This window comes from Pseudochaenichthys georgianus, chromosome 3 (genome assembly GCF_902827115.2).
Source record: "Pseudochaenichthys georgianus chromosome 3, fPseGeo1.2, whole genome shotgun sequence".
NCBI lineage: Eukaryota > Metazoa > Chordata > Actinopteri > Perciformes > Channichthyidae > Pseudochaenichthys > Pseudochaenichthys georgianus.
The window spans coordinates 45,634,110-45,649,019 of NC_047505.1; the positions used below are offsets into that span (position 1 = coordinate 45,634,110).

Below are 14,910 nucleotides of genomic sequence, written 5' to 3' on the forward strand. Positions count from 1 at the left end.
ATTTGTCATCATGATTGCCGTAAAGTTTGTTGAGTTCATGCTCACAAATCCCCCTTAAATCACTTGTAATGTTCTTACAGTATTAGGTCACTTCTGTGTGATGAAAGGATCGGTAACAATGGTAGCCTATCACGGTTAGGTAACCATGGTTGAAGGAGTGCCAGGAAAGATTTCAATGCAACCGCACACATACCGGCTGGTTTCGGTGAGAAGCACACCTTTAACCACGGCCTTTAGTGGGGACATATTAGGCTTATGTTCAGGTGTTTTATTCTGTGCCTCTACTGTGACATGTTTACATGCTTTAAATGTTCAAAAAGGTCTTTATTTTTCTCATACTGCCTGTGCTGCAGCCCCTCTTTTCACCCTCTGTCTGAAACCAGAGCCCAGTCTGCTCTGATTGGTTAGCTAGCCGGCTCTGTTATGATTGGTAGGGATGCTCCGGTCGCCAATTTTGGGGCCGATCGCCGGAATCGGTATCGGCCGATACCGATCGCCGATCCGATTGAGTGGGCGGGGCTTATGGGGAACTTCCATTTAAAACTCAGTTAATGGGGCTCATTCACTGGAGCTTCCACAAACAACAACCAACATAATTATCACATTCAAATGAAGTACATTATTCAAGTTTACATTAACTTTGGAAGTGCTCTCTTTTCCTCTCTCCCCCCCTCTCTCTCTCTCTCTCCCTCCCTCTCTCTCCCTCTCTCTCTCTCTCTCCCTCTCCCTCCCTCTCTCTCTCTCTTCCCCTCTCTCTCTCTCCTGACAGCCTGTCAGTATTGTCTCATGCAGCTCACTGATCCAGTAATGCGTGACCCGGCCGACAGTGAAGAATAAATATATTTATAACTAGTTTAGCTTGTTCCAGAGGTAGGTCAAATAGCTAAGTGTATTAGGTCTAACTCTCAGTGTGTGTTTCGATCCGCTCACCGGTCCGTCACGGCGGGTGGAGCTGCAGGATTTCTGCTCAGACACGTTGCATACCGCTATTTTATTGTCATTTTCAGACACCTTAAAATACTGCTAGACCGGTGAAGCCACGCACAGAGAAAAGTGTCATGTATTTTACGTCATCATTTTTACGTCATGCGACCGGCTCTCGCAATCTGCATTTTTAGAGAGCACCGATCGATCGGCAGAGAGTGAGTATCGGCCAATATCAATCGGCGGCCGATCGATCGGAGCATCCCTAATGATTGGTCAAACGCTTAGAGATGTCGTGCTCCTTAGGCTATCACCTACAAGTTGTTAAGAGTGCTAGCCAATAGAAGCGCAAGTTTTACATAGTGATGTCATGGGGAGGGCTGAAAAAAAGTGAACTTTGGGATTTTAGCCTTTGCACTTACATGCACACAAACCTTTATAACACACTACAGGAAAGGGAAATCCCTAAAAAGCACAATATCTTTGAAGATAGGTAACATCAGCTGGAATAGCGTTTGAAGCAGATGACCACATGTGTACTCTCTGTAGTCTACCAGACTAATGAGATACAATATTCTGTCTTCATCTTCAAAAACCATCGTCTGCTGAAGTCCTTGAGTGAGGTACTTAAAGCCTGTATTATTCAGATGAGTTGCTTGATGGCTAAAAGAGGAGGACTGGGTGCACTGGGCAGCTTCAAGGTGCGAATACATTAGGCTGAGTAAATATCAAGAACAGTGAAGCTGAAAGAAATGATACGTGCTGTAAACTTTCAGGATAATAAAAAGAACCATGAATACTCAATGGGGTAGGCATTGTTTAAGCCAAAGAGGACTGAAGTGTATGTGAGACAGGTACCCGTTCATAGCAATTCATCACAACTCTTCCTCCTTATCTGCCTCCTAATTGTCTTCAGATGCAGTTATTTACGTTTTTGTTGTGCCCTTTTGGACCCTATTTGCACATACTGTAGCTAGGCCCCCTATTCAGACAGAAGTGGTCCTTTGCAAACTCATCGTCTAACTAGCACCTGTTATGTAACGTTGAGTGGAACGAGTGTAGTCAAGCCAAGGTGGGCAAAGTGGGAATGATTAAAACCCCAGTAGAGCCAGTCTGTAGAACCCAAACAAGCTGAATCTAGCCTTAATAATGTTAATTTCAGGTACTTCACAAAATAGTGAATGCACATGCCTACATTCTTTACAGTGAAAGCTTACATAAGTAGGCGAAACTGTTATAAATGATCATTTCAACCGCCAATATAAAGTCAAAAAGGACTATTTTACACTCAATTGTGCATGGGGTTATCTCCTAAACTAATCCCCATCTCCTTTTCTGGCAACATCTCACAATCAATCTTGTGTACTGTATTAGGGATGCCGGGGATGATTCGATTTTTCGAAAATTCGTTACAGTCTCCATAATCGAAAATTATTTTTAAAATTCGATTTTATGGGCGGCGAATAATCGATTAATATTCGCCAGGGCTGTCCGATTTTGATCATGGTCAGTTTCTGGCATCCCTATACTGTATAGCAGTATACACGTTCAGCAAGCCAACTGCTGGTATCTATAGGTTACTAGGGCAGTAGGACAAGCCGTCCTGCCCAACATGAATGCACAGCCATTTGACCTCCTCTGTGCTGCCGGTGCCAGCTTCTGGAAAGGGAGTCCAAATTGAGGAACCCGAGCACCGTAGCTCCGAGGGCCAAATGAAAAGTGTGTCAGTTGTGACACAGGCAGATGGAGGTGTTTGGTAACTGGAACAAACGTAATTCACAAGGCCAAAGTCTCAGCTTATTCTTGTATTGAATGATTCATCCGCAAAGGCCACCACATAGCTCTTGTTCACATTCTCTTCCTTTGTGCTTCTCACCTCCCATTAATATTGCACCTCATGCGTACATCATTGTCAGGACTTGTTAAACTTGCAACTCGTTGATCCCGAACCTCAGCATTCATTAACGGCATGTTTCCACATCAAAACCCGAAACCTCTAAAAACATCAGCTGAGTGATAGAGATTTAAAAAATGAATATTCACCTCGTTTAGAAAGTAGGATTCATGTCAGCTTGTTTGTTGTGAGGCTGAATAAATACTTGGGAAGATAGCGCTCCAATCGATACTGAGGCAGGTTGTTTGCCTGAAAGCGATGAGATAAAGGAGAAAAGGAAAGGGGGTAGTTGTGATGAGTCTCAAATTAGCTTCACCTCACACTCTTGTTAATAAACAATGCGCTTAACGCCTCCACAACGAGCCCCTGAGGTACTTTCCATAAGCACAGACCGGGAGTTTCTGTATAAGTAATCATTATTCGATTACTTTTAAGGGGTAATTCAAAATCACATTAGAGGTAATATCTCTCCATGGATATTAGCTGGTTGATAATAGACTTCTCTTGATTAGCATAATCAGTAATAAACCCAATATGTGTGAACGCACAGATTAGGACTACAAGTCATCCCGATATTGTTTTGGTTTTTTGCGTCTTGCTGTTTTCAGACATTTACTAGGAATAGTTAGTTAGAGACCATATTACATTGTCAGTGAAGTGTGTGTGTGTGTGTTGAGTGTCTTCCTGGTGTATGAACTTGATTGAAGTGCTGGCTTGCATAACACTCGTTGCAGCCAAAGATGTGTGTGTGTCTGGTAACCTACCTTAACAGCTGAAAAGGAGTAAAGCCTTCAAAGTCAATCTAGACTGTCTGTCAATATCAACGTTTACCAGTTGTAGGAAATCAGCGACTGACGTGCATTAGTTCCTTCATTTCCGCATGAATTGTTAACGAATTCTGTTGCGCTCGTGTTTTATGAACACTGCTGCGAGCTAATGTTGTGATTTAGCAAACAGCGATCAATACTGATAAATCTTTCAGGTCCTCCCATTACCCTATTTCAACCTCGTGTTTTAGGTTTGGATTCAACCAAGCGCTATTTCTGTCAATATGCTTTTTGTCAAGGTATTATCAGCAGAGAGTGGTGGTGGTGGAGGTGTTAAGTGCTGAGGTGTTACAGTCTATGCAACGTGACTCAGAGGACAGGGGAGGGAGAGGGAGGAGGGGTGAGGAAGATGGGAAGAGTAAAAGAAGGCCAGTGGAGCGAGAAGTAGGGAGGCCGATTCAATACAATGTGCAAGGTCTTCCCTGCGTTCAAATCCTGCTGAATGACAATAAGCACGCATCCCACCACATGCTGTTTTGTAAAGACTTCAAAGCTGAAAGTGACATGACGTTTTCTTCTTGGTTTCTCAGTTATAAGACATGGTGGAAGCATCATGATAGATTCATATTCAAAGTGTTTTAGTATGTTGTTTCCCACAGAAAATGCACTACTTCTGTCACATCAGGGATTGATACTAGAGTAAAAAATAAGGATTCAGTATTGAGGACAACGGAAAATGTTAGTCCATGGAGAATAAGTCCCTATACTACACTTTAGAACTAAAACACATTTTCGAACTCCACCGGAAGCTGAGCATATTTCTTTCTTTCATGACATGTACATTTAAAAGAATAACATTCTGTAGAGCCAAAAAGGAAAGACAAAAAGATTAGACAATGTCCCCACCACAACACCACCCCTACCAGGAGAAACCACCAGGTCCAGATGGCTCTTCCTGTTCCTGCGGGGCTGGCTGCTGGTTGGCTGTGGAGGAGCCATGGGGCCAGGAGGATGTGACGAACACACCAGCAATGACATCAATGGCACACATGGCAGCAGATATATACGACCCATGCTGATACTCTTTGCGTCAGCCATTTCATTTCTAAGTCCGTGTACTTGTGTGTGTCTGTACAGCCTGTTAACACTGAGCCTTAATATGAAGGGGCTGCACTAAATGTACACTTGCTTCTACGTGTGTGTGGATAAAGATTACTTTCACTTTAATGGCATTAAGCGTGTATCCGTAGAGGGCAACAGTGCACTTGTGTACATGACCCCATGTAGGCTTGGTGTTCCAGCATGATGTAAGCGCATTGCTGGACTCGGAGTACTGGGCACTCAATCCCATATAGTGGCTAGGCTACTTACAGTGAAAGCTGTCACAACAGCATTGATTTAGGCTGATTACTCCGGGGGCCAGGACAGTAATTCACAGCTGAATGCCTGCCCACTATTGGTATTCATTGCGAAAGGCAGCTCTGTATCTCGCGGTACAATGGGGAGTCCAATATCCATGTTCAGCGCAGCTGGGTCAGCAAAAGGCAGTGCTGTTGTAATGAATATGGGGAAACACTTAAGTGGACTTAAACGTGTTGATGAAATGAATGCCTAATGTAAGATTATGTTTGCGTAAACAGGATTTTTTTTAGGTGAGAAAACAAACCAAAAACAAAGTGCAGAGCATGTCATGGTGAAGGTAAATCAGCAGTACACAGGAGGCAAAGTCAACATGGAGTTGACAGGTGGTGCGCAGGGCAGCCGAGTATGTTGCCCAGTTATCTTGGTCTCTCGTGAGTGAGAGTCTGTACTGGTTTATGGCACGTGGCAGGGATAGGGTTGCAAAGCGTTGTAGACTATCCTGTACATTGCAGTAGCATGTCCTAGGGAAAGTTAAGCTCAGGAAGTTTAGCACAAGTGTATTTGTGTTTAGAGGGGAATAAACTAAAAAGATATATATGGTCTTAAGGCATGTTGTAGTTCAAATGATGCCCGTTTAATTACATTGTAACCATGCACTCCATTCAGCAGCAGTGTTCCATCACATGTACAGATAATTTGCCAGTAATAGGATTACAATGACAACCTCCTGCATAGGGGTCGACCGATTATCGGCCAGGCCGATTATCGGGGCCGATATTCATCATTTGACCGATTATCGGTATCGGCCTTTTTTTTATAAAATTGCCGATAACACTTTGGCTCTGATGCGGCCGTTTCTCTGTCTGCAGTCACCACTCTCTGTACACGAGCAATGTCCCGCCCACAGCGCTATCTGATAGGCTATTACTGAAGTGTCAATCAACACTGAAGATTTTCCGGGCGGGAGCCAGCCATAGAGGCGGGACCTTCTCAGATTACAGGCAGGTGCGAAGAACGCAGACACAGACAGAGGCAAGCAGCAGCGCTGAGCGGCAGAGACATACATGTGTTTCGAAGGTAAATCAGTTGAAAGCCGAAGTTCAATAAACATCCCAATCCCCTATGCTGAAGTTGCAAAAACAGCACGATCTATTTATCCAATTCTATCCGCTACCCAGTTACACAGGGACGCGGGAAGTCAGTCAGCGTGCAGCGTCTCACAGCGGAACTGTGGTGCGGACTGCGGAGGGGGGGCTGCGAGTGAAGCCTCGCAGTTTTTCAGGCTGATATGTGAAGCTTATTAGCTAGCCAACATGTATTTAGCAAATGTTTAGCAAAATATTAGAAGTGAGGCTACTAGTCTAACGTTAGGTCTACTGCAATAGCCTCACTTTTAATAGTTTGCAAAACATTAGCTAGCATAGTGTTTTGCAGTTGCTAGCAGCTTATTGGGATTTTATGCTAGACAGACAGGCATTGGTTTGATATAATAAATTAAGCATTATTGTTAGTTAAACATGTCAGCCTGCTGCCCCACTTCTTGTCTCTCTAACTCATTGCAGATGGCTGCACTAAAGAAAAGGGCACAGAGAGGAAACCAGTTGTAAGATGTTTTAAAAGTTCATTAAACATAATATAGGCTATGCTTAAATGCATTTCAAAGAAGTTGTGTTGGAGTTTGTGTTATTCTACATTTTGACACCAAGATTTTCTGATTTTACTGCAAATGTATATCGGTTCCAAATATCGGTTATCGGTCTCCTTGATTACTAATAATCGGTATCGGTATCGGCCTTGAAAAAGCCATATCGGTCGATCCCTACTCCTGCATGCACAGTGCATTTCCCCATGTGCAGCCCACACTCCAACACCGTCTGAGCCAAAGCACAACATGTGTTCATGTACGTTTAATTAAATTTTAATGATATTTCAGTGAACCAGCAGATAGCAGCCCAAAGCAATTTACAAAGTTTGACCTTTCTAATACCTTCGGCTCATTTCTGCTAGCTAGCTTTTACTACGGGGAATCGAGCTTGATTGAGGACGCTAATTAAGGAGTTTTAATCTATTTCCATTCATTCTTAAATTGTAAAACATTTTTTATAAATTAGTTAATCACTTTAAAGCCAACGTTTGCATACAACCTACATTGTCGGCTCAAATTTTAAAAACTACCTTCCCTATTGGTTTAATGCAAACTAACGTGGCACATTTCACAATGTATATATTTGACAAATGAATGGATGTATTTGGATTTATGTATGCTTATGGTTTGGTAAAAGGTTTGTTTCTTTTTGAAATGCACAAACTCAACACACCCCCAGTAGATAACCCCTATATGTTCATCGTATCCCATAAATAACTGTTAAATCCTATGGAAGTTTCTTCTTTCCTGGAATTTTGCAAACTTAGGCTGGACATTTGAGGGCAGCTGTAATCTGGCTGAGTGCCCGGCAGAAGGCAGTTGGGTGGTGGGGGTGGAGGACATGTTTCCAACTCTTCCTTAAAGGCCTAATGACTCCAAACAGGAAACACCACCATACAAAAACACAAATGCTTTACAAAGAGCAGGATGACAGCGGCGAGGCCAGCCGGCTGCGTTTCTCCAACATCACTAGCTCTGAGTTCATCCCTCTGTATATTGTATAATGTGCTTCTGAAGGAGAAGGGCGGATGTGGTTGAGGAGGCACTCAGTCACCATTCTTTGCTCATACATTTCACCCCATGACATCATAAAGACATCAAAGTGTTTTTTATGTGAGATGTTCCTTCAGTTATTTGCATGTGAAACACAAACAAACACAATGATGTCTTAAAGAACACATCTTTACCCCACTTCAGCTGAAAACAGTTTGAAACCCGATATGACGAGCCATGTTTCCCCCGACTGGTTCAACGGTGCAGCTCTTATTAGGGCCAACAGCAGTCTGTTTGGGAACTCTCTGCTACACTCACCCTCGAGTCACACCCACACACACACACTACCCTGACTCACAGTCCGACTCACAGTTCGGTCAGATGACTCCGTTTAGGCCCGTGAGCAGAACACAAGTGCTCCTATCTCCCGTTTAACAAAAGGCATTGCTCACAAAGAGATGCTGCAACTGTATGTGTTGCCATCAGGAGTGGAGGTCTTGGAAAACGTAATCCGATACCACTTCTCCGTTGGATACCAATCGTCATAAAGGGTTTCCAGCTAATAAAGCCTAACTGGAAAGACAGCAACATGTACAGACTTCTGTTAGTAAACGCCTAGGATAACATTTGTAGACACATTTGAGGAATGGCAACAGACTAGATTGCTTACGATCAAATTCAAACCACCGATGTCACCGCTGTGTTTTGACATTGTGTCTTACAGAACCTCCTGGAAGCTCTTCCCACCAATCTCACTTGACGTGGTATATCGAGTGATAAAGCACAGTGAATCTCTTGTTGTGTGCTACTGTGTGAAAGGGAAACTGCACATAATGTCCAGACCTGATTCTCCAGAAATTATTTTAACTGGTCAAATCAAAATTCCATATGTATGATTTGAGCATTACCAGTTCCCCAACAAACAAAGCCTTGCCTGTCCACGCCCACCTGATCAGGGGGTCACAGCCTGGGATGCTTGCTGCAGGTCTTTAATGTTCATGTCTGGACTTGTTCAGCTCTCCCTTTCAGACAAATATAGCTAGACTCTAGTAGGAACCCTCAATCCAGCATCAGAGCAGAGAAACTGCTGGCTCTGTGCTCAACTCGACTTTTCTGTGGCAAAGGCTACCAAGGCTACTAAGTAAACAGCCTCTCTCAACACTGCAGTCCCTTTCTCTGATTGCAGGGAGGGGAGATAGGCAAAAGGAGGAAGGATTGTGCGCTATAAGCCATTGGTATCTGCACCAATGGAACAGTACAGCATGTGCCAAATAACAATAGCCCTGTCGTGCCTGCCAGTCAAACGGAGAGAAGGCACAAGCTTTCATAATTAGAACACGAAAGTGAGGGAGCCAACTTGACATGCTGAAAATCCATGAGGGGTGAAAAACAGACTTGCTGTAGAAATGTGCCTCAGAGCAACAGATCTCAGTCTTTTTGGCTGATTATTCGGTTGTAATTCATCCCAATATCACCCAATTTGAGTCTTTACCCCAACCAGTACTACGACACACAGCATGAGTGTTGATGCTCACAGCTGACCCAGCATGCTGTGGGATATTATTAGGCTATAATTACACTGTATAGTGTCAGTCAGTCAGTGTGGCCTTTACTCGGGTCACATCCCACAGATGTCTGGGTCAGTGCTTCTATAGAAGGGCCCACAGGCCTACAGGCAAAGCAAGGTTAGGGTTCAAAGTGTGGGGCCATTTAGGGCACATGTTTACTGTGTGTAGTGGAGTCCCATTACAAGCATAGTGTGCTCTGAGGAAGATAACACTCACAGCAGTTTCATAACCTATCCAACGACAGAGACCATCCATGATTGACTGCAGCTAATCTGAGAACAGTGTCCCTTCAATGCTTCCAAGTATGGCGCTCTTGTGTTGTTGACATCAAGTCAGCAGTTACCCTGGATCACAAACAACCAATCGATAATAAAGTGAATGACTTATACAACAAGGTACACCTAATGTTAAATTATGCCTGGGCACAACATAAAGTAGTTAAAACCCTTTACAAATGAATGTCATAATAACATTAGCATAATCACATCGAAACAAACAAGGGTGTCCCCTTCTGTCCCTGTGTTACCTCTTGCTGCAGACACAGTGACATGTAAACAGGTTGCAGAGCATACGGCAGGAGCCAGATTTCCATAACAGGGTGAATGTCAAGAACATTTTGCAGCAGCCTTGTGCTGTCAAAACAAGAACTACTGGAAAGGGGAACAGCATTTGGCATGAGTGGATCGTGCAGGTTATATATTGGTGCAGATGAAATTTGGAAAATAAACAGCTGACATTCGTGTCAAAAACTAGCACAGTGTGTTATATGGACATGTCCTCGTTGACTAGGGTCAGGCTTTGTCACATAACCAGTGCCCAGGATGACCAGCTGTTACATAATTCCCTGGCCTGATTCTCCTCTCAGGGGGACGGGTACGGTCAGGACACTAAAGCTGGGAATTCACAGTTTGCCCACACACTGACCATCAAGTCCTCCCTACATGTGTGTGTGTTGCTTACCTCTCTCCGACTTCATGTTGTCCAGTGTCATCAGGTTGCCTTCAGGGTCTCTTGCAGTTGTCTTCTCTTCGTTTATGTTCACACACACAACGGTGTCTGGACCCCCCCCGAACCCCTCGAGTCTTAGCTAAGCAATATTATTGCTTTGATGCCTGTGTGTTGGTGCCAGCTGCCCCCTATCCAACAACAAAGCATTGCTTTGTTAGCATGCTACTATACGCTTCCATCGAGTCGCACTGTGTTGCTCACACAAAGACAGCTGATAGCCTGTTAGCGTTAGACGGTATGGGGTTGTCAATCTGCTTGCTAGCGAGTAACCAATCTGACGACTAGTGATTTAACTAGCGAGCTGGCTACTCTTACAGCTCGTCTCAAATTCCTCCACCTGAACCATAGTTCCGTCGCGGTGCATTTCTGTGTCCCATCTCAACGACACCAAAACAGGGATGGGGGGTGCTCACTCAGCAGCGTACTAACTTAACGTTTTGGTTAAGCCTCTAATGGTGACGACGACCTCCCAAAACATCCCAACCCCCAATAATAACGCAGGTAGCTCAGCTGCAAACACCGATGACGGACTCTCTCCGTTTTTTTGTTTTCTTTGCTACGATAATCAGCGCATTGTTCTTCACGCAAATTTGCAGTTCTTCACGCAAATATGTTAAATATCCACTTTATATCTATCCACAGTCTTCGAAAAGTCGCCATCTATTTAACGCTAGTAAAGCCACCTGTGTTGACTTCCTTTTGCGATCTTCATTAAAACTTTTCAAAGCAACAACAGAGTCTCCAACGCTTCGAAACAAACGGCAACGTTTCCCACTGGCGCGTAACCACAACTAAACCCTATTTAAACGCTGACAGGCCTCCTAAAACTATAACTCTATTGTCGATAATACTCAGACGATATGCAGATGAAAGGAACAGAGAGTCCTCCTATAGTCGTGATGCTTACAGTCTGCCTCCCTTTCTCCTCGCTTCCCTCCCCACTGCTTGTCAAAACAGATCAGTGCAGCTCAGTCACGTGTCCCAACAACAGCCCCAGTCGTCACTTCCCTCGCGGACACAGCCTCACATGAACTCGCAGCCATAGCAACGGTAAAGTTACCAAAAGTGGTAACAAAACTTGTATCTTATGACAACATGTTCAATAAATTAAACTCCGGTATAAGTGTATTTCTTTACACTTGTAGTACTATTTCTGAAACACGGAAGAAACAGGGGAGAGGGGCTCGTCAGCTGATTGGTCAGTGGATTTCGGTGCGCGTTCACGTGCGCACGTGAGGGTTCGTTTTTTCCCGTCGTGAACATTTTGTACTGGCTCGTGAATGAGTACGGAGCCACAGATCGTGTGTTCAAGTAATGCTGGGGGTGTAGGACAAAGTCTTCTCTGACTGAGGGACTTTAAATGCCAGGAAAAGTTACTGGCAACAAGAACTGTCCAGTTATTTCACTTAAGTAAAAATCCTGCATTCAGCGTAAAATGCAAAGAAGGCCTACCAAAAGTAAAAGTGCTCATTATGCAGAAAGGCACATTTCAAAATATGTATAACCTATTATATTGGACTATTATCAGTGCTTCTATGTTATACATTTAAATGATGCAGCTGTTAAAGGTTGAGTTAAATAATAACTTTATATTTTGCCATGTGTCTTAATATAAAACTTCTTTGTATGTTTTATATTTTGCACTGATAAGGTCAACATTACAAAGAATGAAAAGGTTAAAAGTAACTAATGCTGTCAGAACAAATGTAGTGCAGTAAAAATAAATAATGCTTAAGTAAACCTCAGGTAGCGCAAACTTGTATTTAAGCCGGGTACAGAAAACACTTTTTGCATGCTACCACTGTTGTCAAATTAATAAGTCATTAACTTTATTTATTTTTTTACACCAATAAATATGTTTGCTTTTGTAAACTGACAGGGATAAACTGTCCTTTATTAGTCCTTTGTTATGTTGTTAAACAAAATAGAGCTTTATATAATGTGTTTTTAAGAATATTAGTGATATTTAACAGTATAAGCTGGGTTGTAACCTACAACATGTAGCCTACAAAATCAAACTATGACAGGTTAATATTGGGCCAACCAGAAATGTATACCTGAGACTATAAAATACTGAGGACACCCTGTTCATATTAGGGCTTCTCTCCTGTTACCCACTCGCAGTCACTCCAAACACCTGATGGCAAGCTTTTTTTAAAAATCTTTATTTAGGCCAACGTTGATGTTATGACCAAAGCAATGCTAGATACACAGTTCAACATTAAACAAGAATGAAACCATAAATATTCACAAACTAGCATCCAACACAGGCTAGTTGGTGTAATGAGGAGTGCCCAAAAACTCTCCAAACATATATTTAAAAAAATAATATTCTCTTGCTCATACTCTCTGTTAAACTTTCTGTTAAATGCAGAATGTGGTCCATTGTCATTGTGGCACGGACAGGGGAGAGGGGGAGCTCTGCTGTAATCTTTTCTCTGCTTAACCTCTTGAAACAAAGGCACAATGCCAACATGAGGACACTAGAATCTGCTCCATACATCTGCCAAATCTGGCAGCTGCAGTTGTACTCCGTGTGTTATTGGTGCTACACACACAGATAGATTTGGGGTGGTCTTTATCCGAGACATTTCTAGTATTATTAAAACATTTTCAAAAAACGATCGTAAACCAAACATTATTTAATTTTTTTAATCAACACCTTTCAGACTCTTTGATGAGAGTTGATTGGATTTGCTATCCTGTGTTTCAGATACCAGAGTAAAGTGACCCAGATAATGTAGGGTCATGAGGTCCACAACAACAATGCAAACATCTATCAGTTGATGGAGGGCATTTATCTGGTAAACGAGCAACGTTTACAGTTACCCTTCTGTCACTGATTTACACACAGAATTGAGAAAACACCTGTTGTTTACCATTGTAGTTCATACCGGGTGTGATCAGTGACGAGTCAAATAAAGCCTTATTCACCCGTTTGTCATCCTGCACAACTCACCAAAAAAAACAAGACATTTCATTACAAGGTTTTAGCAGCTGGGCGAGGAAGCTGTTTGGGGGTTGATTAGGCAAGGTTGTTTGTGGTAGCATGGGTTAAAGAAACTGTGTGAAAGCCATTCTACTGTTGCTAAATAGGCTAAACATTTCCAGTCTACAACAAAAGGACAGCAGACTAACATGACATGCCAGGTATTTAGCTACATGGTTAAACCTATTTATCATTAAAGCAACATGCGCACCACTTGCTTTTCTCCTTTGTGATACAGGGAATAAATTCCGTAGAAGATACATTTCAGAGAAAATAAAAAAAAGTCCCTTACACATATCATCTCTGCATTGATCTATTAAAAGGAGTCAATGTTACAGTCAAAAGGAAAGGCCCTGATAAAGGTATTTTCTACTGACGTCAATGCTTTGGAAGATATCATTGCAGAAGTTAGTGATACGTGTGTGCTGGAACTGAGAAAATGTCATTATGTAAAAATCAAATCTCATTTGCACAAATGATTAATTATCTCCTAAATATAAAAAGCAGAGCAACATTGTGCAATGAAAGCAAACCTCTGTGGTTGAAATGCTTTGCAAACCTTGTGGTAGTAAGAATCTGTGATAACGAAAAATAGCATGCTTGGTGTTTAACAGCTTTGTGAAGATCAGTCACTTTTAGTTTACACTGGTGCCCAAACTATTGTGTTCAATTTAATTGTAGTTGTTCAATCACAGCTGTGCCAGAAACAAAGAGGTGTGTTATTTTAGTGTGTGAAAAAAAAGCTGGCATTTAAAGGTTTGCACGAAGCTGCAAAGGCCTGCATTGCAACACTGCTAATATGATGATGTCATTAAGTGATACATCCTGAAGCACTGTAGCAGAATCCACAAAGCTACACACAACAACCATGCTGATTTAAAAAATACATGTGGAAATGTTTTATGATTTGCAGGTGTACAATCTGCATTTATGTAACCTCATTTCTACTTCTAGTACACAATGTTCATTGAACCTAACATTTAAAAATATGGTAACACTTTATTTTGATAGTCCATAGTTAACACTCTACAAGTCATCAGTTGACATTCAACAAAACTGTTTCAACAGACAAGTAAGATGCATTTAACTAACGAATATAAGGTACATCTCAAGTGTTGATCTATAGATTTTACAAAAAGTGTCCGTTGACTGTCAACATGTTTTTTGCAACAGGTTATTAACCGATATGCAACCTTACTATCTGTAGATTGTGAGTTCTTGTGAAAAACCTTTTTTTCTCAAGTGAATGCATTAGGCTCCTGTATTTATCTTATATATTAGTCAAATAAAACAGGAACAGGTGTTTCTAACTCAAACATTACATACATAATGAATAAATAAAGTTTGTGCAAAACATTTCGCTTTATTCCCATGTCTGTTGCATATAATTAGTGGATGATTGTATGTGTTCTGTTGATAGGTTATAGACTTTCTACTGTTCTCACTTTAATTGGATAGTCCTTACACATGCCTACAAACGCTTAGTGGAGAATGCCTACTAAAAGTATACTGATAGTCAACTATAGATAAGTTGACGATCAACAGATAGTCAACTAAACTCTAAAGTTGCTTATCTTTTGATCATCAACTAATGCTTAATGTAATCTTTAGTTGACAATAACATCTTGACTCTCAACAGATTATCAACAGATAGTCAACATGACCCTGTTGACTTTCAACTGACAGATTGATTTTGAGTAGTTGATTGTCAATTTTGAAGATGTTGACACAATATACAGATAGTAAGGTTGAATATTGGT

At 41.9% G+C, this 14,910-nt stretch overlaps 1 protein-coding gene across 1 annotated transcript in view; it reads right to left on the reverse strand.

The window, feature by feature from the left end:
• The window catches only part of atosa (atos homolog A), a 41,471-nt gene extending 30,257 nt beyond the window's left edge, over positions 1-11,214 (reverse strand). The window contains exon 1 of the mRNA XM_034076685.2: positions 10,114-11,214. Within this exon, the coding sequence (XP_033932576.1) occupies positions 10,114-10,144 (31 nt within the window). The 5' untranslated portion in view covers positions 10,145-11,214. The remainder of the gene's footprint in view (positions 1-10,113) is intronic.
• Between the last annotated feature and the right edge of the window lie 3,696 nt (positions 11,215-14,910).